General features: G+C 44.1%; 1 protein-coding gene across 1 annotated transcript in view; it reads left to right on the plus strand.

The window, feature by feature from the left end:
* ank2b (ankyrin 2b, neuronal) overlaps positions 1 to 23,042 on the plus strand; it is a gene marked incomplete at its 5' end in the record, with an annotated part of 76,082 nt that overhangs the window by 25,805 nt on the left and 27,235 nt on the right. The window contains 33 exons of the mRNA XM_083671401.1: positions 154 to 339; positions 2,112 to 2,135; positions 3,234 to 3,242; positions 3,877 to 3,975; positions 4,788 to 4,886; positions 6,656 to 6,754; positions 6,910 to 7,107; positions 7,499 to 7,597; positions 7,758 to 7,856; positions 8,043 to 8,141; positions 8,390 to 8,587; positions 9,765 to 9,863; positions 10,426 to 10,524; positions 10,810 to 11,007; positions 12,060 to 12,158; positions 12,270 to 12,368; positions 12,643 to 12,741; positions 12,904 to 13,002; positions 13,146 to 13,218; positions 13,440 to 13,493; positions 15,320 to 15,461; positions 16,040 to 16,127; positions 16,633 to 16,736; positions 17,671 to 17,712; positions 18,820 to 19,044; positions 19,671 to 19,769; positions 20,515 to 20,669; positions 20,830 to 21,041; positions 21,261 to 21,465; positions 21,605 to 21,701; positions 21,843 to 22,071; positions 22,276 to 22,401; positions 22,583 to 22,705. Coding sequence (XP_083527527.1) covers positions 154 to 339; positions 2,112 to 2,135; positions 3,234 to 3,242; positions 3,877 to 3,975; positions 4,788 to 4,886; positions 6,656 to 6,754; positions 6,910 to 7,107; positions 7,499 to 7,597; positions 7,758 to 7,856; positions 8,043 to 8,141; positions 8,390 to 8,587; positions 9,765 to 9,863; positions 10,426 to 10,524; positions 10,810 to 11,007; positions 12,060 to 12,158; positions 12,270 to 12,368; positions 12,643 to 12,741; positions 12,904 to 13,002; positions 13,146 to 13,218; positions 13,440 to 13,493; positions 15,320 to 15,461; positions 16,040 to 16,127; positions 16,633 to 16,736; positions 17,671 to 17,712; positions 18,820 to 19,044; positions 19,671 to 19,769; positions 20,515 to 20,669; positions 20,830 to 21,041; positions 21,261 to 21,465; positions 21,605 to 21,701; positions 21,843 to 22,071; positions 22,276 to 22,401; positions 22,583 to 22,705 — 3,975 coding nt within the window. The remainder of the gene's footprint in view (positions 1 to 153; positions 340 to 2,111; positions 2,136 to 3,233; positions 3,243 to 3,876; positions 3,976 to 4,787; positions 4,887 to 6,655; positions 6,755 to 6,909; positions 7,108 to 7,498; positions 7,598 to 7,757; positions 7,857 to 8,042; positions 8,142 to 8,389; positions 8,588 to 9,764; positions 9,864 to 10,425; positions 10,525 to 10,809; positions 11,008 to 12,059; positions 12,159 to 12,269; positions 12,369 to 12,642; positions 12,742 to 12,903; positions 13,003 to 13,145; positions 13,219 to 13,439; positions 13,494 to 15,319; positions 15,462 to 16,039; positions 16,128 to 16,632; positions 16,737 to 17,670; positions 17,713 to 18,819; positions 19,045 to 19,670; positions 19,770 to 20,514; positions 20,670 to 20,829; positions 21,042 to 21,260; positions 21,466 to 21,604; positions 21,702 to 21,842; positions 22,072 to 22,275; positions 22,402 to 22,582; positions 22,706 to 23,042) is intronic.

The raw sequence follows: 23,042 nt of genomic DNA on the forward strand, positions 1-23,042 counted from the left end.
TGTGTGTGTGTGTGCACGTGTGTGAGCATGGGTGTGCGTGTGCGTGTGTGTGTGTGTGTGTGTGTGGTAGTAAAGGGGAAACAAGTTCAAGTTTGTTTATAGAACACTAGTGTCCGTCTGTTGCCTGGCTAATACTCCCTTTCCCTGGTCCAGGACGGCTTCACTCCTCTGGCCATCGCTCTGCAGCAGGGGCACAACCAGGTGGTGTCCATTCTTCTGGAGAACGACACCAAGGGCAAGGTGCGGCTGCCCGCCTTGCACATCGCTGCCCGCAAGGACGACACCAAGTCAGCCGCCCTGCTCTTGCAGAATGACCACAACGCAGATGTCCAGTCCAAGGTACGGAATCAGGAGGGAAGGGGCACACCTGCATCAGTATCGTTGAGTCTGAGCATGTTCTGTCTGCCAGTGCTATGTGTTGTCAATGGGCAAGCCTGCTGGCAGAATGACCATGAGGAATAATACAACACAGTGTATCTGTCAGCAGTCTGTTTGTCAGTGCTTGAATGCATTATACAGATCTCTTACATGAAGATGTGTCAATTAGACTTGATATCCAGTTGTCAGTTGTCTGTGGTGTACCAGTAGTTGTCTGTCCATCTGTCTGTCTGTGCATCTCTGTCTCTCTCTCCCTCAGTGTCTGTGTGACTGCCACGTGTCCGTTGGTCCTGCCACTAACCGGGTCTCTCTCTCTCTTATCTGCCTATCTGCCTTCTCACACCCCTATTACTCGCTACTGCCCCCCGGTGTATAAGTGTAGCACTGTGTCCACTGCATGGAGTGTGCCAGTGTCTGCAGGTTGTATTGAGTGTTGATATTGAGCCTTGCATGCACCCTTGGGTTTCTATAAAAACAGGGTGATGGGGAGGAGGGGGTTAAGGGAATGGGGCGTGGCTAGAGTGAAGCGCTGCTTCACTGTATTTAGAAAAACACAGATGTTTCTTAGAAGGGCAGTACATATTGTATCTTAGCCAGAATATAGACAATTTATTATTTAAATATTTTTTTTTTTTTTTTGTAAATCTGGTGACAGGATTAAATCCCTTGAGATGCATCATATTGTTTTCGAGGGGGTCTCTCCAAATCTCCAAATTAACAGGCGTAAAGAGAACTAAATAGATACAAAAAAGAAAAAGAAAGGATAAGAAATGATAATACTACTATTAAAATCACCATTACTACTGAAGGTATTCCTAATAATACTATATATATTTATATATCATAACAATACAAACTTTTCAATATATACAAAGTATGAACACAGAAGAAATACCAACAAAATAAAACAAAAATAATCATCATCATAATAATAACAACATACATGTTTTAAATTAAAACTAAACAAACAACAACAACAACAACAACAACAACAACAATAAAACAACAAGGTACATACATTTACTTTAAGCATAAACTATTTTGTTTTTATAAATGTAGGAAGATCACACTGCATAGTTTGCACTTAAGCACATAATGCATTGAATTGGACTTCTTACTTGTTTTAAATATGAGTTGCTCATCTGTCATTTCTGGTTCAGCTGTTCTTATGCAATACCCTTCACCATGACTCATGGGGAGACCCAGAGGAGAGAGTGGATACAGATTGCAGCATGTACACACACACGTTGACGTCACACTGAGCGCTGTTCTTCTCACCAAATACCTCTGAAACACAGTCCTCTGACAATTACCTGAATTATTTTTGTTCAAAAGCTTGTTTTGAATTTTGTATAGCCAACTCTCTCTAGTGAGTTTGGCCTTATGGTGCAAAATGGCTGCAATGCCTCACAATGTGTTTCAATGAGTGAATTATCTAATCTCATTATAAAGCACCATAAAGGTCATTTTATAACATATGAAATATAGTATTATAACTATATATTATAATTATAAGTCCATCTGAGATAGTTTTGAGGAGAATTGTATGACTTTATCACTCTAGCCACGTGGCCAGTATACTGTACTGTGTTTAAAATGCACAGCTACCCTGCGCTCTGTGCATCTGTGTAACTGTGTGTTTAAAATGCACAGCTACCCTGCGCTCTGTGCATCTGTGTAACTGTGTGTTTAAAGTAACTAAGATCTTTCCCTTCCTCATTCTACGGCTTCAGATGATGGTCAATAGGACTACCGAGGTATACACACTTGTCTAGCTCTCACACCATCATCATGACATCCTTTTATTTGGTCTTTCTGTCCTTTCACCACTTTATTTCCCTCACTTCTACAGCACTGCATGGTGGATATGTGTGGGTTCTTTCAAGTATTTGTTGATTTTGAGATGCTTACGTTGATTTGGTACTGCAGCATGCATGGCTCGGTCGAATGGCCCGCTCTCTCAAGTAGCTTTTCCCCTCAGGTGCCTTAGTCGTTGGACCGGCTTTTATGTTTTGTTTTCTCTATATTTCTTACATGTTTCATTTGTACCATTTTTTTGTTTCAGTTATTAACATTTGTATTAACATTTTTGATGTTGAAGATGCTATCACAATCTCCAAAAGTATTTTTCTTCATCATAACATCCCAAATATAATTCATGTAGATTAGGATTCAACATTGTTGTGAAAAACTGCCCTGATATTAGATGCAAAGACATTAGTAAACAGTATCATGCTAGAATGATCCATACATGTGTAGGTCAAAATATATGTATAAAACATATCAATGGTGTTTGCGTTAGATAGCATGATATTCAAAGAATATTTTGCTTGTATTTTTATACAGAATTTATAAATGCAAAATGGTTTTGTTTTGTCATAATCTGTCCCAATATGTTGTGCTGCATGCCATCCATGTATAGATGCACTATGAAAACAAATGATAATAATCAAGCATATAACAATATGGATAATGAGCAGATGATTATCATGAAGAGAAGTCAGAGATTCTGCCTTAAACCTCTGAATTACAGTAGATGCAATTACTATTGAATAGATTTATACAAACATAATGCACAATTCATGCATACTGTAGAAGCATTCTCTAATTTAAAGAAGATCTTTGAACTTTGAACTTTTACTCCCCAATGTAATGTTATGATGAAAAGTATCCAGCAGATTTGCAGATAATTTGCTTTGTAAGAAAATGCACTATATAGCATGATGCATCCCGATCTACTTTGATTTGCACCATTTTCAGCTTTGAATGTGTATTTTTGAATCATCACGTAGTCACTATGTTCTTCACACTTTTGTAAATAATGTTTTCACATTAAATCGGACCCTGACTTTCAGAATGGAAAGGTAAGGCAAGAAATTCACAATACTAAACTGCTCTGCAATCTCTGATTTCTCATATTTCCTGACATGATAACTGATATGACGTACAGTGAACATAGTGCACTTTGGTGTTGATATTACACAGACCAGTCCTACCAGTAGTTCTTCTTTATGATTTGGTGCTTTGGTCTTTTTCCTTGTTCTGTAAATGTATGGTTAACTTATACTGTATTCTGTTTTCTGTTGATACTGATAACAATCTGTGTGTACTGTACGTCTATTTGTTTTATATTATTTATCTTTTAATTTCAATTAACAAACTGTTGGTTTCTTTTACTGTGGGATAACCTGTCGCATGTTAGTCTCAATTTGAGTGTTTTGTGTGTATGTTTACTGTACGTGTGTAATTGAGTATTGAATGTTCTGAATTTCTGAAATTAAATTTAGGATTTCTTTCTTTTCCCCTATGTCCTTGGTTTTATTATTATTATTAGGACTCAATTATTATTATTTATTTTGTATCTGTGATGCTTAATGTGACCGCTGCATGCTGGGCAAGTAAAGACGCAAGGTCAAGGGTCACTGAGAGCTTGAACGCATCTGATATCTGACATTACGTGTCTCTCCCCCTCTCTCTGTGTCCATCCCTGTGTTACAGAGTGGGTTCACTCCACTGCATATCGCCGCTCACTATGGAAACGTGAATGTGGCCACATTACTGCTCAACCGAGGGGCGGCCGTGGACTTCACAGCTAGGGTAGGCACTAAACCACACACCTTTGAGGAATGACCTTTAGTATCCCACAGTCAGCAAATGAGGTGCTGTTCAGGAAAAAACACACATTTGGCCTCAGCACCACTCCCCTCGCCATTCCTTTATCTGAAGTCACACGTCCATGTGTATGGGCCTCACCACCATCTGGTGAAGAGCTACAACCACTCAGACATAAGAAAGGAACCAGTCGTAGGGGAATGCCAGTCCTTTCATGAGTGTAGATGGAGGGTAGACGAAACCCAAGGCGAGAGACAGTGGCTTGGCCAAACTGAAAGACTTCTTGAAGGTCAAAGACTCAAGTGTGTACAGACAAAATCCATCTGCTCACTCAGCAGAGACAGCAGCACAGTTAGAAACATTACCTTTCATTTGCAGAAAAGGTAGCTCTAATTTTTGCCATGTCACCCTTTCTCAGACATATTGTGTCACAGTCATCATCCTGCAGCGCTCTGGGACATACTGAGGAAAAAAAAGGCTCAGCACTTACATTGTCAGGATTTCACAGATATTAGAGCAGTGGCCAGACGCCAAAGTAACAGAACAAAACCACACAATAGTGCATATTAGCAACCATGTCATTCTCATTTGAACGCCATTCACCCCATTGCTCGTTGACAAAACTATTTTCTACTATTTTCTAGAGACTGTATACTTTTCCCGTGAATGATTGCATTTCCAGGAGAATTAACACATACAAGTATTACATGTAATGTATATTTATTATACCGTGCTTATACAGTGTGTTCATGTGTTTAGATTGTTTCTGATTGTTCTCCATTCTGTCCTCTCCTTAGAATGGTATCACGCCCCTTCACGTGGCCTCCAAGCGTGGGAACACTAACATGGTGCGCCTCCTACTGGACAGGGGGTCTCAGATTGATGCTAAAACACGGGTGAGTCCTCTAAAAGTACCCCCCCCCAGTTTACCTGTGACGCAGTGAAGCCAGACAGTCATTATCATACAGTCTACTGCAGTCTCCCTCCATCAAACAGCAGCTAACAAACATAACCTTGGCCAGCATCTCTACCTGCATCAATGCATCATTGTCTCATCATCAGCCAGTAGTGGCGCATCACACTGTAGAAAGTATGAGTGTGTGTGTGTGTGTGTGTGTGTGTGTGTGTGTGTGTGTGTGTGTGTGTGTGTGTGTGTGTGTCTGTGTGTGTGTGTGTCTGTGTGTGTGTGTGTGTGGGTGGGTGGGTGGGTGGGTGTGTGTGTGTGTGTCTGTGTGTGTGTGTGTGTGTGTGTGTCTGTGTGTGTGTGTGTGTGTGTGTGTGTGTCTGTGTGTGTGTGGGTGGGTGGGTGGGTGTGTGTGTGTGTGTTTATGTGGTCTGTTAAGTGTACTCACTTGTGAGAGAGGTTCAATGACTGTGTATGTGTTTGTACAATGTATAGATGTGTGTGTTTATGACAAAGCCCTTAGAGAAAAGGTTGCCAGCCTGAAAGCTCTCCATTTTGACATGCTGCATTATTCCTACAGTATGTCCTTGACTGTTTCATGCTCGATCAGCTTACTGCATTAACTAAGAGCCAAAAAATAAAATCCCTTCTGACGCAACTACCCTTCCTCTCTAAAATCACTCCATCACAATACCACCTCCAGGTAACAATCAGGCTATCTTTAATCCCATAAAACGTCCTCATTTACAGTATGATCATCAGAAGGGCATAACACTGCACCATGCTTATACAGCGTTGATGATGTGTCAATTTAAACATTACATTTAAAGATTCTGTAATTAGACCTTAACGTAATGACAATGTTCAGGCAATGTTAGATAATGGCAATTGAGTTCAGTTGAGTTTTCCTCCAGATACGTCACTGTAGTTCTCCCTGTCAACAATTCAGACAGATACAACTCTAGCAGTAAAGCAGTCTAATCAGCAAACATCTGCACAGGCTGGCAGATTTCATAAAATAATTATCCCCACTGCGTGCTCACTGGTAAACAACAACAAAAACAATGACAGCAAAAGCTCATGGATACCCAAACTAAACAGCAGGTCATCATGTTTTTTGTTGTCATTTTTGTTTTACTGGGGTCAGTTTGTGTGAGTGGGATATATGCTGTGTGTGCAGGGGTCTGGGGTTGGTTTTGGTGTCCTGTGTTGAGAGAGGAGGTTACAGAGAATTGAGGGGTGAGGTTACCATGGGAGTAATCTTGCTCACCTGACACTTCTCGCCCCTCACTCCAAGGCCATAGTCCTCATGCTATGTGCACAGCAATAGCCTGGGGACAAGGTTACCATGGGGGAGACTTCTTTGTCCTTCAAGCAAAGGTCAAAGGTCATTGCAGATGCCATCTTAATATGTGTCTGGTGTCATGTGTGCATGTTTTTAAAGGTATTTTATTTGACTTATCCCATTGCCCAGCATTCTTGTCAGAGACCTATCCATAGATGCAATCTAGTGAACAAATGTAATTCCTTTATCCTAGTCTGTGGATCAATGAAGGCACTCATGTCTCAGGTGCCAGGTCCTAATCAATACTCTCCTATCTTTTGTGACCTAGAGTCATGTGGATGCATGTGTGTTTATATGGGATGGGTCTGGATCTACAAAGAATGTGTTTGTGTGTGTGTGTGTGTGTGTGTGTGTGTGTGTGTGTGTGTGTTTCTTTGATGATGACTGTGACCTGTGTGTGTGTGTGTTTTCTCCAGGACGGCCTCACACCCCTGCATTGTGCAGCCCGGAGTGGACATGACCCAGCAGTGGAGCTACTGCTGGAGAGAGGAGCGCCCATGCTGGCCAGGACCAAAGTACACACACACACACACACACACACACACACACACACACACACACACACACACACACACACACACACACACACACACACACAACACACACACACACACACGCACACACTCTTCTTTAACCTCTGACCTCTCTCCCTCCCTCTCTCTTTGTGCAGAATGGTCTGTCTCCTCTCCACATGTCAGCTCAAGGCGACCATGTTGAGTGTGTCAAGCACTTGCTGCAGCACAAGGCGCCTGTTGATGATGTCACCCTGGACTACCTGACAGCCCTACATGTGGCGGCCCACTGTGGCCATTACAGAGTCACCAAACTGCTGCTGGACAAGAGAGCCAATCCCAATGCGCGAGCACTGGTACAGCACCACCAACCATACTCATATAACCACTAATCCAATGTTGTGTCCTTAGCCTACTTACTGACCATATTTACTCCCCTTCCATTTCTGTGGAGCGTAAGGCTGCAACATAATGCTGATTTTAAATAATAACTCATAGAACCCATAATATACAGAACTATTATTGTATGTACAGCCTCACAGCATGACTTGTTACTTGGCAGTATACTCGGTATTCTCTACAGGGAATAGGTTCTCATTCGATCATTTTTCAATATAAACAAATATAATATGTGAATACAGTATGATGTCCCCTTAGGCCGTTCATCCACTCATCCACTTGTGTGTCAGCAGTGTCTCCTCTCTAGCTCCTTCAGTCTGATGTGTGTGTGGTGTGTGTCTCTGGTAGAACGGCTTCACCCCGCTGCACATAGCCTGTAAGAAGAACAGAGTTAAGGTGATGGAGCTGCTGGTCAAGTATGGAGCATCCATCCAGGCCATCACAGAGGTACTGACCTACACCACTGAGCCCTCTACAGCCTAGCATGTTCAGTTTCAACACTTTTCCCTCAGATAAATGAACAGCATTTAATGTATGGATGAACAGCATTTTGAGATGATCTCTCTCTCTCTCTCTCTCTCTCACCCTCCCTCTGTCCTTCCTCCAGTCTGGCCTGACTCCCATCCATGTAGCAGCCTTCATGGGTCACCTCAACATCGTCCTGCTGCTGCTGCAGAATGGTGCCTCACCTGATGTCAGCAACATTGTGAGTGATGAGGGACCGTTTCCCGTTTTTATGTTCAGATCGTATATATTAGCCGTGTGTGTGTGTGTGTGTGTGTGTGTGTGTGTGTGTGTGTGTGTATGTGTGTGCATCACTGTGCAGTGCAGTGTGTGTGTGTTTCTGCTCACTCACGTGTGTGTGTGTGTGTGTGTGTGTGTGTGTGTTCAGCGTGGGGAGACTGCTCTGCACATGGCGGCTCGTGCAGGTCAGGTGGAGGTGGTGCGCTGTCTCCTGAGGAATGGAGCCATGGTGGATGCCAGAGCCAGGGTGAGACATTTTGTACAACACACTGCTACCCCCACAATTATTTAGAGCCCACAGTATGACTCACACTGTCTATTGCTATCACAATAAATAGACATTTAAGGCACAAATTGACACTAATCCCCACCCACAAGACTGTATTAGATACCATAGCTATGTTTGGTCCCAGTTTAAAACAAATTGCTACTTTTAAGATGTTAAGAAGCATTCATAAAGCTTTTATAAACACAAAATACCCCCACCCCTTGCAGGAGGATCAGACGCCCCTCCACATCGCGTCCCGTCTGGGGAAGACAGAGATCGTCCAGCTGCTGCTGCAACACATGGCCCACCCTGACGCCTCCACCACCAACGGATACACACCTCTGCACATCTCAGCCAGGGAGGGACAGCTGGACGTAGCCTCAATATTACTGGAGGCAGGGGCCTCACACTCCCTCGCCACCAAGGTGGGCCACACCTCACACACAAGGCTATCAACCTGTCTCTCCCCTTCTTTGTCTGTAGATGACACCACACAGTCTTGTTTGATTATCCTGCTGTACATGCTCTTCATCACAGAACTCTGACAAGGAGTCAGACACTTTTAATTTGACCTGGTTTGAAGCATGATTTATGAACCACACAATAACCTTTGAATTCTCTAACGGAATTTAGCAAGAGGCTAATCTAGAGTCAAATTATTCATTTCCATTTTAATATTTACCTGAAGAGGACATTGAATTTGTTATTCAAGGATTTTCTTGACATTGACAATAAATCAGTTCTAATTCATTCATATGCACTGTGCACTTCAACAATGCTGTTTATGATTCAGTCATATCCATCCCTCATTCAGGTTCTCTCTCTCTCTCTCTCTCTCTCTCTCTCTCTGTCCCACTCTGTCTCTTCCCTGCCCCCTCTTTGTCATGAGGGGATGGGCGTGGCACTTGTGGTATAAAAAACAGGACAGGGGGAGGGATGGTTGTGCAGTGAACGACATATTAGACATACTCCTCACTGCCTCTGTCCCATATCACATTTGTTTTATTTATTACGTAGATTATGCTTTTTCAAACCCTCAGATGATAATCTAGCATCTATGTTTTTCACTATAGTCTCAACCCTCCCCACCGTTCGTTCCACTCATTCTCCTCTTATATACACCTTGTTTATGCCCAGATGTGTATTACATCAGAAATAAACCAGCATTTAACAGACAAAGGATTCGCTCCCTTCATGGGCTGGGTCATAATAAACACACTAGTCATGTGACTGGGAGCAGACTCGTCCTATTAGAACAGTGCTCCTCGCCTCTCTGTGGGAGAATGGTTTAAGAGCACCACCTGCTGGCTGTATTCATACTAGTTCTGACTGGAGAGTCAGGTCTTGCTTTGTAAATACATTTTTGGTATTACCTGGGATTGCATCAGCCATGTAGGAGATTTGTTGCCATTAACAATGTCAGATTTCATTAAGCATTATTATTGAGCACCCAAATTAAAATCCCCTTCTTTAAATGCAGTTTTGAAGTTTTTGTATCATATTTGATTGATATACCATGGGATTTATGCTCATATTTGAAGATACTCTATGAAGTGTAATTGTCTTGCAAATGGTCATGTGTATGTTTCTTATTCTATACAGAAAGGATTCACTCCTTTGCATGTGGCGTCCAAGTATGGAAGCCTGGATGTGGCCAAACTTCTCCTGCAGCGTCATGCTTCTCCGGATTCTGCTGGGAAGGTAAGCATCTCTATCATAGAAGAAGAGTCAACTTTAAATATAGCATAGAGAATTGAGCATGTGATTGAGGATTAATTCACCACAAACTCTGGACAGAGATCTCTCCATAATGATTGAAGTTTTGATTGATAGAATTTGCTGACTTTGAGGTCCTATAATGTGACGATTAATAGTACAGTATGATTTGTATTTTTATATTGAGGCTATGTTGACAGCAAGAGTACCGGTAAGCATAGTTTGATTAAATCAGCTGTTTCTCCATTCGATTAACTACTGTTTATTCCTTTATTTTAGGAAAGACAGATAACCGTTACATTTTACAAAAACATTATTTTCTTCAAATATGTTCTTCTTTTTTAATAAGGACCCACCCAGCGAGCCACCTGCTGCTTGCTCTTTAATCCAAATCTAATTCTCTATAACAAACAATATGATTACCCCTTTAACAGTTCTTATCAAATGTGTGTGTGTGTGTGTGTGTGTGTGTGTTGACTAGCTTTAATGGCAGCTTGCTCAGCTAACATCTGGTTTAATCCATCTGCACTCACCGTCATCCTTACAGAACGGCCTCACGCCTCTCCATGTCGCAGCGCATTACGATAACCAGAAGGTGGCACTCCTGCTTTTGGATAAAGGGGCCTCCCCCCATGCCACGGCCAAGGTGAGAGCCCCTCAAACCCCCTGTCACTGGCCCAAAGAAGTGGGAGCATGGAGCGAAGATGTCAGTCAGTTACTTGGAAAGTCAATGTGGTCTTGAACCCTGTGTGTGTGTGTGTGTGTGTGTGTGTGTGTGTGTGTGTGTGTGTGTGTGTATGTGTGTGTGTGTGTGTGTGTGTGTGTGTGTGTGTGTGACCCTGTGCCCTAACACTCATCTGACCCTCCCTCCTTCCCTCCTCCCTCCCTCCCTCCCTCCCTCCCTCCCTCCCTCCCTCCCTTCCTCCATTAGAATGGCTACACCCCTCTCCACATTGCGGCCAAGAACAACCAGATGGACATAGCCACGGTGCTGCTGCAGTACGGGGCGGAGACCAACATTCTGACCAAGCAGGGTGTGACCCCTCTCCACCTGGCCTCCCAGGAGGGACACGCAGAGATGGCTGCCCTGCTCATGCAGAAGGGGACTCATGTCAATGTACCCACCAAGGTACCCACCAACCCCTTCCCTCTCTTATGTGCCACCAAGGTACCATACAGTATCCCACACTAGCAGACTGCTCAAGCCCAGTTCCCACAATGACAATGGTTCTAGACTACAAGTCACTCTGTGAGGCTTTGTTTCGGGAGTTACAGTATGTTACTCCTGAAGTCCACTCTGACTCATGTTTCCAGTACTCTCACAATGCTCATAGTTTCGTTTTTGAAGTGCTATAGTGAATGTATTTTTGTACTCTGTGCCCTGTGCTGTAGAGGGCTGAGTCACAGAGGGAGTTTAACTAACTGCAGTGACGGCCATGGCTGTCAAACTGTATGTGTCACAGTGAAGGCCCTGCCTGTCAGACAGGATCCTGTTTAATGCTCTCTCTGTCTGGAATGATGCGCACACGCACACACACACACACACACACACACACACACACACACACACACACACACACACACACACACACACACACACACACACACACATACACCCCGTGCCTGGATGAGACCTTTAAGCATGCATGCAGCCATCAGTCAAAGACTTGCCCCCATTTATCAGACCGCTTTGTCTCCAGCCAAGCAGAAAGGCTGATTTATTTGTGATTTAACTTTTTCTGAATGCTCATTCTTCATCTGGCCCGAACACAGAGCTTAGTCTCAACTGGGTGGATTAGAATATATCGCTACTTTACCTGAGTCTCTCTGTCAGGTACAGATGACAAATGCATACCAACCTCCCAGGTGCTAGAGCAGTGATAAAAAGTGAGTGTGTCTGCATCAACACTGCTGAACACACATTCTGGGTTCTATTTTAATGGCACAAACAAATAAATAGTGCTATTTTCAAAGCCAGAATTTTTCAACGTAACTAATGGCACTTGATTCCATCCAACTGAGCGCAGGCACAGTGCTCCAGCTCTGTTGTCATTTCACCTGGTACCGCTGACACTAATTGCCAATCCGCCTGCGTTTGAACTTTCATCAGTTTTGCACCGGCTGAAAATATAACCCATTCAGAGATCCTGTAACTATACATTTTTATGTTTCTCCTCTCAGAGTGGCCTCACCTCCCTCCATCTCGCTGCCCAGGAAGACAAGGTGGCTGTTGGGGAAATACTGGCCAGTCATGGAGCCAACCTCGACCAACAAACTAAGGTCAGTAGAATTGACAGTACAGTACTTATATATACCTGATGTTCTTTGACCATATACTGTACTATAGTAGATGTGTTTCAATATTAACTGTGACGAACCATTTTCCTGCAGTTGGGCTACACTCCACTAATTGTAGCATGTCACTATGGAAACGCCAAGATGGTCAACTTCCTCTTACAGAATGGAGCTAATGTCAATGAAAAAACCAAGGTAACACACAAAAACACTACATTTATGGTTTGGGCATGTAGCATCCATTTTTTAAGCAATAATACCAATAGTGCGAATACATAAATACTGACAGCTTTCTTATTGCATAGGCACTATTTGAAGGTGTTAGGTCTAACCCTATTGTTTAATAATTCATGCTTTCCTGTCATTGAGAAGAAGTGCATACCTTAGGGTTCACTCCACACTTGAGTTTCTAAATGTTCAGGTCTTGCCTAACTACATTATATGACCCTGTTTTTCTTTTTCTTCTCAGAATGGATACACTCCCCTTCACCAAGCAGCACAGCAAGGAAACACACACATCATCAACGTACTGCTGCAGAATGGAGCCAAGCCAAACGCCATCACTGTGGTGAGTGAACCATCTGTGCTGAACACACACACACACACACACACACACACACACACACACACACACACACACACACACACACACACACACACACACACACACACACACACACACACACTGAGTGGTATTCAGTGATTATGAACATGTTGTTCTCTCTTCCAGAATGGTAACACTGCACTGGCCATCGCCCGACGCCTCGGCTACATCTCAGTGGTGGACACACTCAAGGTTGTCACAGAGGAGATTATCACCACGACAACTGTGAGTCACACACATACATCATGATAAACATTACATACAGTGTTGAATGAGCTAAATGTGTACAAACAATATATATATTTACTTGGTATGATTGATACAATCATGAATGTTCAATACCATCTTTGTTGTTTGATCTCCTATAGACGGTGACAGAGAAACACAAGCTGAACGTGCCAGAGACCATGACTGAAGTCCTGGATGTCTCTGATGAGGAGGGTGAGTTTGACACCTAAGCCTCTCACTACCACCACTCCAAAAGGCCAAGACCTTTACTGACATTTATGTTCAACGCATGTGCTGAATCATCATAGTGGATTGACCCATATCAGCACTATAGTGTGTCCCATATCTCCAAGTCCGGTCAAAGCAATATCCTTACAGCTCAGTCCCAGAGGTTGTGGAGGTGATTGTTTTCTCACTCTACTGTATACCCACAGTCTTGAAACGTAATGAGGATGAAGTACTGTCTGATGACTCCATGGATCTAGAAGGTACCCAGTGCCGTGTGTGAGGGTTGCCGTGGTTCTTTAGAACTAGTGTGTGAGGGTTGTGACTCGCATGGTGTGAGATCACTCTGTGATGGTTGAGGAAAACAACCTGTCATGGTTTAGTATTAGAGTACAGACTATAACCTGCACTAATGTCAACATTTGTTTTTGATTCTAACACAGCATGGTATGAACTTGTGTTACCAAGAGTGTGATACACACATTTAGGACCACTTCACTGTTAGTGGAATACAGTAAAATTGCTACAAATATTAGTCCTATAAAAAAAAAAAACGAATTTGTTTTTACATTAAGTGACTCCTGCCACTTGTGACAGCTTGTTCTGTTTTATAATGCTCCTGGACAATTTGCCATGGGAGAGAAGTATTTATTAAAACATTATTTATGCTATATTTATTTTCCCACCATTTTCTCACCATATGCTCTCAGCATATTGAAAAAGTTTAATTAAACTTTCAAAGCAAAGACATGATTAACCAGCGAGTTTGTCTGTACAGTAGCCTTGAAGAGAGTTTCACCCTGAGTGTGACGAATCCAAATCCCTGTTCGGAAATGCTGTGAAATATCTCCACTGCCATGACTGGAGTAGCCTGAATATCTGAGATGTTGAAAGGCTGCTATCTTAAGCCCCATGAAAACACATGTCATTGCCCTGCTGCTTCATACAGTTTGGTTGCCCCAGCAGATGTGTATTAGCATTAGAGTTTCCAGAGGCAGTTCCACTCATGACTCTCTGTCATGGTTCATGGTCTGTTTGTGGTCAAAGTGTGTTTATATATGGCACACACCCAGGTAGCCACAAACTACAGACATGGTCAAACTCTCTTTTTCTTTGGTTCCTCCAGCAATTTGTTTTTCCTCCATTAGGAAGCATTGGGTTTACTCAGGTGGAGTGTTGGCTTCCATGTTGGTGGAAAAGGGACATAGCTCATCACTCTAGTTTTGTTTGAGGATCTGACAGGAGTGTGCTGGATCTGGTTTGCAGGTCTGGTTTGCAGGCACTTGGAATTGCTTTCTATTGGGTGTGTAGGTCATTGCTTTGTGTGTCTATTTACAACACTTACTGTACTTGTCTCACAGTTGTCTTTCACGGCACCTACAGTATAAGTAAGCATGGTGCCAGCACCTAACACTGGGCTTGGTTTACCATGCTCTACACAAATGAATACCATTATATTGTACTTTCTTCCGTTATCTTCCGCTTTAATTCTTCCCTCCCCAGGCAGCCAGTATGCTATTGACACCAGAACATCTCAATCTATATACAGTATGTCTCTCACTGGTTTTGCTGGCCCACCCTATGCTTTCAGCCAGCCATAGTTACTCTGCCCCTTGCTGTGCAGTAGTGGTAAAAGCGGCAATAGCGCTTTCTCTATGGTGTGGACAAACTGCAAGGCCATGTACTGTACTCAGTGTAGAAGGCTGTGTCTGAGCTCATTTGTAGTGCTTTGTTAACTAAAACGTGCTTATCTAATGACAAATATGGAGGATGAGGATTGTTTGTGTGTGTGTGTGTGTGTGTGTGTGTGTGTGTGTGTGTGTGTGTGTGTGTGTGTGTGTGTGTCTCTGTGCACCTCAAACTCAGCTTGAGTGTGCACATACCCCAGATAAGTGCTCTGCCTGTGTGCCCTGCATACTGTAATGATTCCTGCTGACCATTGATTGCCATTGCCATCCTTTTCCACATGCCTAACTCTCTCTCTCTCTCTCAAACAAACTCAAACTGTATCACACTCTGTCTCTCTGTGTCCCTTTCACTCTCTCTCTCTCTCTCTCTCTCTCTCTCTCTCTCTCTCTCTCTCCCCCAGGTGATGACACTATGACGGGTGATGGGGGTGAGTACCTGAGGGCTGAGGACCTGAGGGAACTGGGGGATGACTCCCTGCCTGGACAGTACATGGATGGGATGAATTACCTCCGCTTCAGCCTGGAGGGAGGACGCTCTGACAGGTATGTGTGTGTGTGTGTGTGTGTGTGTGTGTGTGTGTGTGTGTGTGTGTGTGTGTGTGTGTGTGTGTGTGTGTGTGTGTGTGTGTGTGTGTGTGTGTGTGTCTATGCGTGTGTGTGTTCGTACATTTGTGTTTGACAATTAAGGCATGCAATGAATGGTCAGCAGGTGACCTAATTGTTTGTGATAACTGCCAATGTCATCTGATTTATCAAATCTGTTTCCTTCACACCATGCTTGCCTAGTCGAATGCAAAGGTATGTTGGAAATACTAGCTGGTATTACCTATCATGATCCAGTTTTCCCAAACCAATTGCATCAAGAACATCTTCAGTTCTTGTAAAGAAATGTTCCATTTGTGTAGTACTCCTGTCTGTATTCTATCTTTATACAGTATTTTGGTTCCATGTCTGATGGATAGGTTTGTTCCCCATTGGGTGGCAAACACTGTTATAACTGTGTGTGTGTGTGTGTGTGTGTGTGTGTGTGTGTGTGTGTGTGTGTGTGTGTGTGTGTGTGTGTGCGTGTGATGTTTCCACGGCAACCTACCTCACTTTCTCACCAGTCTCCTTTTCTACAGTTCGGACAGGTCCTTCACTCCCAGTCACCACGGTTACTACTCCCCCAAACACGAGGGGATGATGGAGGAGATGCTCACCAGCCACCAGGTACAGTAGGGGGGATCAACCTCATACTTCTACTCCTACAGTACATATCCTACATCACATACATGGTCTTCTGACCTATGTCATGAATGAGAAAATGATCATCTACTGCACTAAAACATGCTATGGGGAGGTTGTGTGTTGCAGAAGAAAAGAGAATACTTAATACATTAGATTGGCTAATGGGGATACAATGTCTGATGGCATCTGATGGCATCTGATTTGGGGTAGAAGTATCTGCAGACATGTTTCATACATGGTACTGTACACAGACACTGTAGGTAGACGCTTAAAGGTTTGAGTTTGAGAGGAGAGTGATAAAAAAATATGTGTGATGATGTGTGTGCTTCACTCTGATGTGCAGTGTGTGTGTGTGTGCGTGCACGCGTGCGTGCGTGCATGCGTGCGTGCGTGCGTGCGTGTGAGTGTGTGTGTGTGTATGTCTGTTTAAATGCCTATTGGCAGTGGACAGTCAGTCCCTAACAAACAGGTCTTTGTTGGGCACCAGGTGTCGTCTCTTGCCAGGGAAAATGAGAAGGACTCATACCGCCTGAGCTGGGGCACGGAAAACCTGGACAATGTGGCACTGTCCTCTAGCCCCATCCACTCTGGGTAGGTAGAGCGAGCACAGCACCTCACAGAAGGGTAGGACACACACACACACACACACACACACACACACACACACACACACACACACACACACACAGATGAATATACACCCTCTCACTCTCACTTACAGTACATGACTTTGAAAGCTTTAGCAGATCCTGAACTAAACCTTCCAACACTTTTGCTTTTATCAACCCTTCGAAAAGCCTCACTCACATTCCCTGTTCAGCTGCACACTTTAAGTTAAATTTGACATTTAAGCCTGTATTATCCTTCTTTTTGTGTTATTATAGAGTCCTGCAATCCACGTTAATACGTTATTAGCCTTCTCCCTCGTTCTTTACCCTGAAGCCTAATACGATTGCCTCTGTTAAGCAGATGTTAGAGCTTGGCAATGTTGGGGCCAGCCATCTTGCTGGGATGGGCATAGGCTCAAATGTCACATTTAGTGATTTTTGCAGGACCGTATCATGACCTTTCTTGTAATTCCACCCTGATCTCCATCTGTTGAGCAGCTTTGAATGTGGTATAATGATAAAAAGCAGTAATGAACAATAGAAATGTTTGTAGAGCAATTAGTCTAATTTATGGTGATATATCCGGTAGATGTCCTGTCCTTCCCTGGCTAACCTGAATATACCACTGATTAAGAGAGCAGATTATCCTCATGATGGCACAAGTCCTGAATGACTAGCATTAGGACACAGTGTAGGCATACACAGTAACAGGTGGCCCTAAGTACAGGTCCTGGACAATCACTGTTTAGAGGCACTTATCATTCTGGCTCACAGGTCATGGTGGAAATGTGTTGCAGTGGGGCGTCTGCTGTATTCTTCTCTATTTCTGCTGTACCTGAAATGACCTTCCTGTACTCCTCCTTCTTTCTCTCTCTGTTTCATCCCTCTGTCTTATGGGGTCTCTGTTCTGTTTTCAGCCGTTCCTCTCCGTGCCATGGTGATCATGGTGACAACAGCAGGTGACCTACTGCACCTTGGCCTCCTCCTCTTCCTATCACTGTGTGCTCTCATGGTGGAGAGATGTGTGTGTGTGTGTGTGTGTGTGTGTGTGTATGTGTGTGTGTGTGTGTGTGTGTGTGTGTGTGTGTGTGTGTGTGTGTGTGTGTGTGTGTGTGTGTGTGTGTGTGTGTGTGTGTGTGTGTGTGTGTGCGTATACAGTGTCCTACCTACTCTGCCTCTAAACTCTCTCTGGGTTTACTTGTTTCCAGAGTTGGGGTGAATTCCTTTCGGTCCAGTGGAATTATTAAGTCAAAAACCTACTGAATTTAAATGCTTTTTGCTTCACTTTCATCTGAGAAATAACACTTTGCAACCTTCAAACCCAATTACACATAAAATGTAGCCCCAGAGACATGAGGCATGTTAAGGTAACCCAAGGGTACCAAGAGGCTTAGAGGGTCACGGATAACATTCATGTATTTTTCACGAATGCCTGTCCTACGAGAGTATCACTACTAACAGATATTGCCCATCTTCCCCCATTCGTCTAAATGTAAAGGTTGATGCATCCTGAAAAGTACACTAGTAATGCACTAGCACACTTGTGTTAGATGGAGGATATCTACTGTATAGCTTACAGTGTACTTGACAAACACTTGATGCATCAAGGAGCCTTTCTTGTGTGCTTGCCACATACACATTACCTCATTGTTATTGGACCTCCATCCTTTCAAGCCTGTCCACTCATGTCGGCCATGTTGTTTGTTGTTTAACTGTCAACTGCAACAAGGTCCTGTTTGTGTATGATAACAGGTTTCACATTGTGCTGTATTTTCCAGTCCTTGTTTTGGCATGATGATTTGTGTGCTTTACCATAACACACTGGTTTTCACAGTGTGACAAAGCCAATGAGTGGCACTCATTAGGTGTGTGTGCTGTTGCCAGACTCACCTCATCACGCCATTATCATTCAGTCTGTGATCAACTTGTGTTTTAGCATGAGAGAACTGTAATTCTTGTCTGTTTTACTTGTACATTTTTTTGTCAATTCCCATTAGATAGACTAGCTTTACAATGCTTAACAATGTACGTTTCCTTGGTTTTCCCTCTCCTTCTCCCCTTCACAGCTTCCTGGTTAGCTTCATGGTGGATGCCAGGGGCGGAGCCATGCGAGGGTGTCGCCACAACGGTCTACGCATCATCATCCCACCCAGGAAGTGTTCGGCACCCACACGGGTGACATGCCGGCTGGTAAAGCGCCACCGTCTGGCCACCATGCCCCCCATGGTGGAGGGAGAGGGCCTGGCCAGCAGGCTGATTGAGGTGGGGCCCTCTGGAGCCCAGTTCCTCGGGTAAGAAAAAGAGAGAGGAAGGGAGAGAGAGAGAGAGAGAGAGAGAGATGAAAGAGAGGGGTATCTGTATACAAAGGCATAAGAGTGAGAGTAATGGAAAGAGAGAGAGAGGGATGGAGGACAGTGTATGAATGATTAGCAGAGAAATTGCCGCCCCTCTCCCTTTCAGATTAATTTCCCCCTGCCTCTGCCTCTGCCTTACTAAACCTGTTTCTGCTCTTGCTTCTTCCCAGCGCCAGGGATCTATGCTCTCCAGCACGCTTGTTTACTTTTTAACAGCTGCCCTGGCTGCATTTCTAACTCTAACTCAACCCTTAGGGAAACAAAGTGTTTCTGTAAGAGAATCTCCACAAGAAAAACATTGCTCCATGATTGATTTGATATGTAGGTTGATCGAGAACCAGAGACTCGCCACCATTACACCACCCCCTAGTGGTGACATATATAGCACTGAATTGGAAAGCCTCTTGTCCCAGTGTATCTTATGTACTGTAGCTCCTCCACTTAGACAAAAGGCTATGACAATAGCCTTTATACCTGTCACCAGGGCTAACTTCTTCCACCCGTCCCAGACAAACATTGTGTGTGCTCTCTTTCCCCACTGCTGCTAACGGATGGTCATACAGTAAACTACACCTCCCCACTGCCCCGCCCCCTCTTAACGAGGGCGAGAGCTTGGTTAGCCGAATCCTGCAGCTCGGGCCGCCAGGGACAAAATTCCTCGGGTAGGGGAAAACAACACATATGAAACAATCCATGGATGCTGGACCCATATTCCTCCCTGTTACGACCCCTGTGTGATATTATTGTCTGTGTCCTTGTGTCCATTGTGTGTGTGTGTGTGTGTGTGTGTGTCGGTGTGTGTGTGTACTGTTGGCTACTGTGCGTGTGCTTGTGTCTTGTGCCTCACTTGAAGTTGTTGTGGTAGTAGCATTTCAGACAGTACATATATTGTTATGTTTCTTTTCTTTATTCTCTCCCAGTTACCTTTGGCTCCTGTGGTTGGCTTGCTATGTTTAGTGCTGTCTGTTCACCTCATAGTTTTGTTTTATTGGTTCATTTGGATCTTTGGTGGATGTCCCTCAATTTAGCATGACTGTCCCATAGACCATTTGTTGTAGATTATTGTTATGTTTGCACATCAGGTGGTTTAAGATTGAGTTACATTGAATAGCTAACCCCCCCCCCCACACACACACACACACACACACACACACACACACACACACACACACACACACACACACACGCGCACACACACATACACACACATACACACACACACACACACACACACACACACACACACACACACACACACACACACACACACACACACACACACACACACCGGTTCAATATCAGGCCTGTCTCCCTACCTGAGGTGTATTGGGATTGTTAAAGATATGGATGGCATTCACACACACTCTCACACACACACCCTCACCATGCACCTGTCCCTGGTCCCAGGCCTGTGATAGTGGAGATCCCTCACTTTGCTGCTCTGAGGGGGAATGAGAGAGAGCTGGTGATCCTGAGGAGTGAGACAGGGGAGAGCTGGAAGGAGCATCACTGTGAACACACTGAGGAGGAGCTCAACCAGATACTCAACGGCATGGATGAGGGTGAGGCTCACATCACATCATCACCTTCCTTAAAGTAATCACTGGTCTGACATGACTGGATCAGTGAAAGCTACATGGTGATTTGTCAATTATGCACTTTTAAAATATTTGAACTGGTTCATAATCTGTAGGCACTTACAGTCCCCTCATTCCTCCCCAGAACTGGACCCACCAGAGGAGTTGGAGAAGAAGCGTATCTGTCGCATTATCACCAGGGATTTCCCCCAGTACTTTGCTGTGGTGTCTCGTATAAAGCAGGACAATAACCTGATTGGTCCAGAGGGGGGGATCCTGAGCAGCACGGTGGTCCCTCAGGTCCAGGCTGTGTTCCCAGAGGGAGCCCTCACCAAGAGGATCAGAGTGGGCCTACAGGTTAGTGTGGATTTATCATAAGGAACACCATCTTTATAACGGAGATCTGAGCTAGAGGCCAGACGTCAGAAGCTAACTCCCTCTTGTTTTGATCAGTATCCTGATAAACACAGTCCATGTTTGTCATATCATAAGGAGATCCTAAGTAGCTCTAATGTTGATGCATGACTAACACCTCCCCCCCACCTCCCACCACCCCTCACTCTCTGTCTGTGTCAGGCTCAGCCAATGAATGTAGACGTTGTGAGGAAGAACCTTGGGAGCAAGGCCACCTTCAGCCCCATCGTCACCCTGGAGCCCCGCAGAAGGAAGTTCCACAAGCCCATCACCATGACCATCCCTGTCCCCAAGAGCAACACAGACCCTGTGGTCAATGGCTTCGGAGGAGACACGCCCACTCTACGCCTGCTTTGCAGTATCACCGGTCAGAGAACAGAGATACTCACACAGCATACACATCACACACACACAAACACACACACACACACATAATTTTCCTTGTAATTCTTCTGGCTGATGTGATGTACAGTAGAGAGCCAACTTGTGTTTGTGCTCCCTCTAAGGTGGAACAACACCAGCCCAATGGGAAGACATAACAGGAACCACGCCTCTAACATTCATCAACGACTGTGTGTCCTTTACAACCAACGTGTCAGCAAGGTAATGCACAGAGCTGTGCCACTTTATTACTGTATTATAGTACTGTATATTATGTGACTATGATACTTTCACATGATACTTTATAAAATGCTCTACGATTAATGAGCGCTCTGCCTCCCCCCCCCCCGTGCTCTCTTATAGGTTCTGGCTGATAGACTGTCGGCAGATCCAGGAGTCAGTCAATTTCTCCACTCAGGTGTACAGGGAGATCATCTGCGTGCCCTACATGGCCAAGTTTGTCATCTTCGCCAAGACACACGACCCCATAGAGGCACGCCTGCGCTGCTTCTGCATGACGGATGACAAGATGGACAAGACCCTGGAGCAGCAGGAGAACTTCACTGAGGTGGCCCGCAGCCGAGATGTTGAGGTGGGTGAGGGGGAGGAGGCACGGAAGGGGGTGAGATGTAGGGGTGAAGAGGAAGGAGATCTGAATGAGGGAGAGAATGTCAGTAGATGGTTAGTTAGTAGTTAGTAAATTGGGCCCAGACATACTGTAGGTTTCTGACAATGTTTTGATGTAAGTCTGTTTAATCCGCAGCTCCTGTTAACATCCTGGTGTATTTGTCTACAGGTACTAGAGGGAAAACCCATCTATGCAGACTGCTTTGGCAACCTTGTCCCTCTCACCAAGAGTGGCCAGCATCATCTCTTCAGCTTCTTTGCTTTCAAAGAGAACAGACTGGCACTGTTCATCAAAGTGAGCATGTCTCTCTACTCTCTACTCTCTTGCATCCACATTCATTATTTTATTAACAGGTTAATTTTCGTCATATCATGCATTTACAGTGAAAGTTATGTTACATTTCACTTTTTTTCAATTGAATACAGTATGTTGATTGGTTGATTTCCTGTCTGATGTGTGCTTGATGATGTCACAGATCCGAGATAACACTCAGGAGCCATGTGGTCGCTTGTCCTTTATGAAGGAGCCACGGTCTTATAGAAGCCTGGCCCACAACGCCATATGCAATCTCAACATCACACTACCATCATACGCTAAGGTAAGAACAGAAACACTTCTCTAGCGGAGCACACACACCTTAGCATGCCATCCCAACAGGTACAGTATAAGCATGTGTGAGTATGTTATTTTAACAGCAGCTGATGTCATGATAACAAAAAATGCTCAATTGACTTGTGTGTATGCAAGGGTATGGAAGGCTAGGCATTACAGTCACTAAAGTTTGCACAGGTACTGTTAAAGACTTCCTGGTAACAGTGTGTTGCTTGCATACTAACATGCAAAATCAGTAAAAAAAAAAAAAAAAAAAAAGTAAAGGACATGCATTAAGAAATAGCATGTTACCCTTCAGTATGAAATGATACTCAGTATATGGG

The sequence above is a fragment of the Argentina silus genome (genome assembly GCF_951799395.1).
Source record: "Argentina silus genome assembly, chromosome: 1".
Classification (NCBI taxonomy): domain Eukaryota; kingdom Metazoa; phylum Chordata; class Actinopteri; order Argentiniformes; family Argentinidae; genus Argentina; species Argentina silus.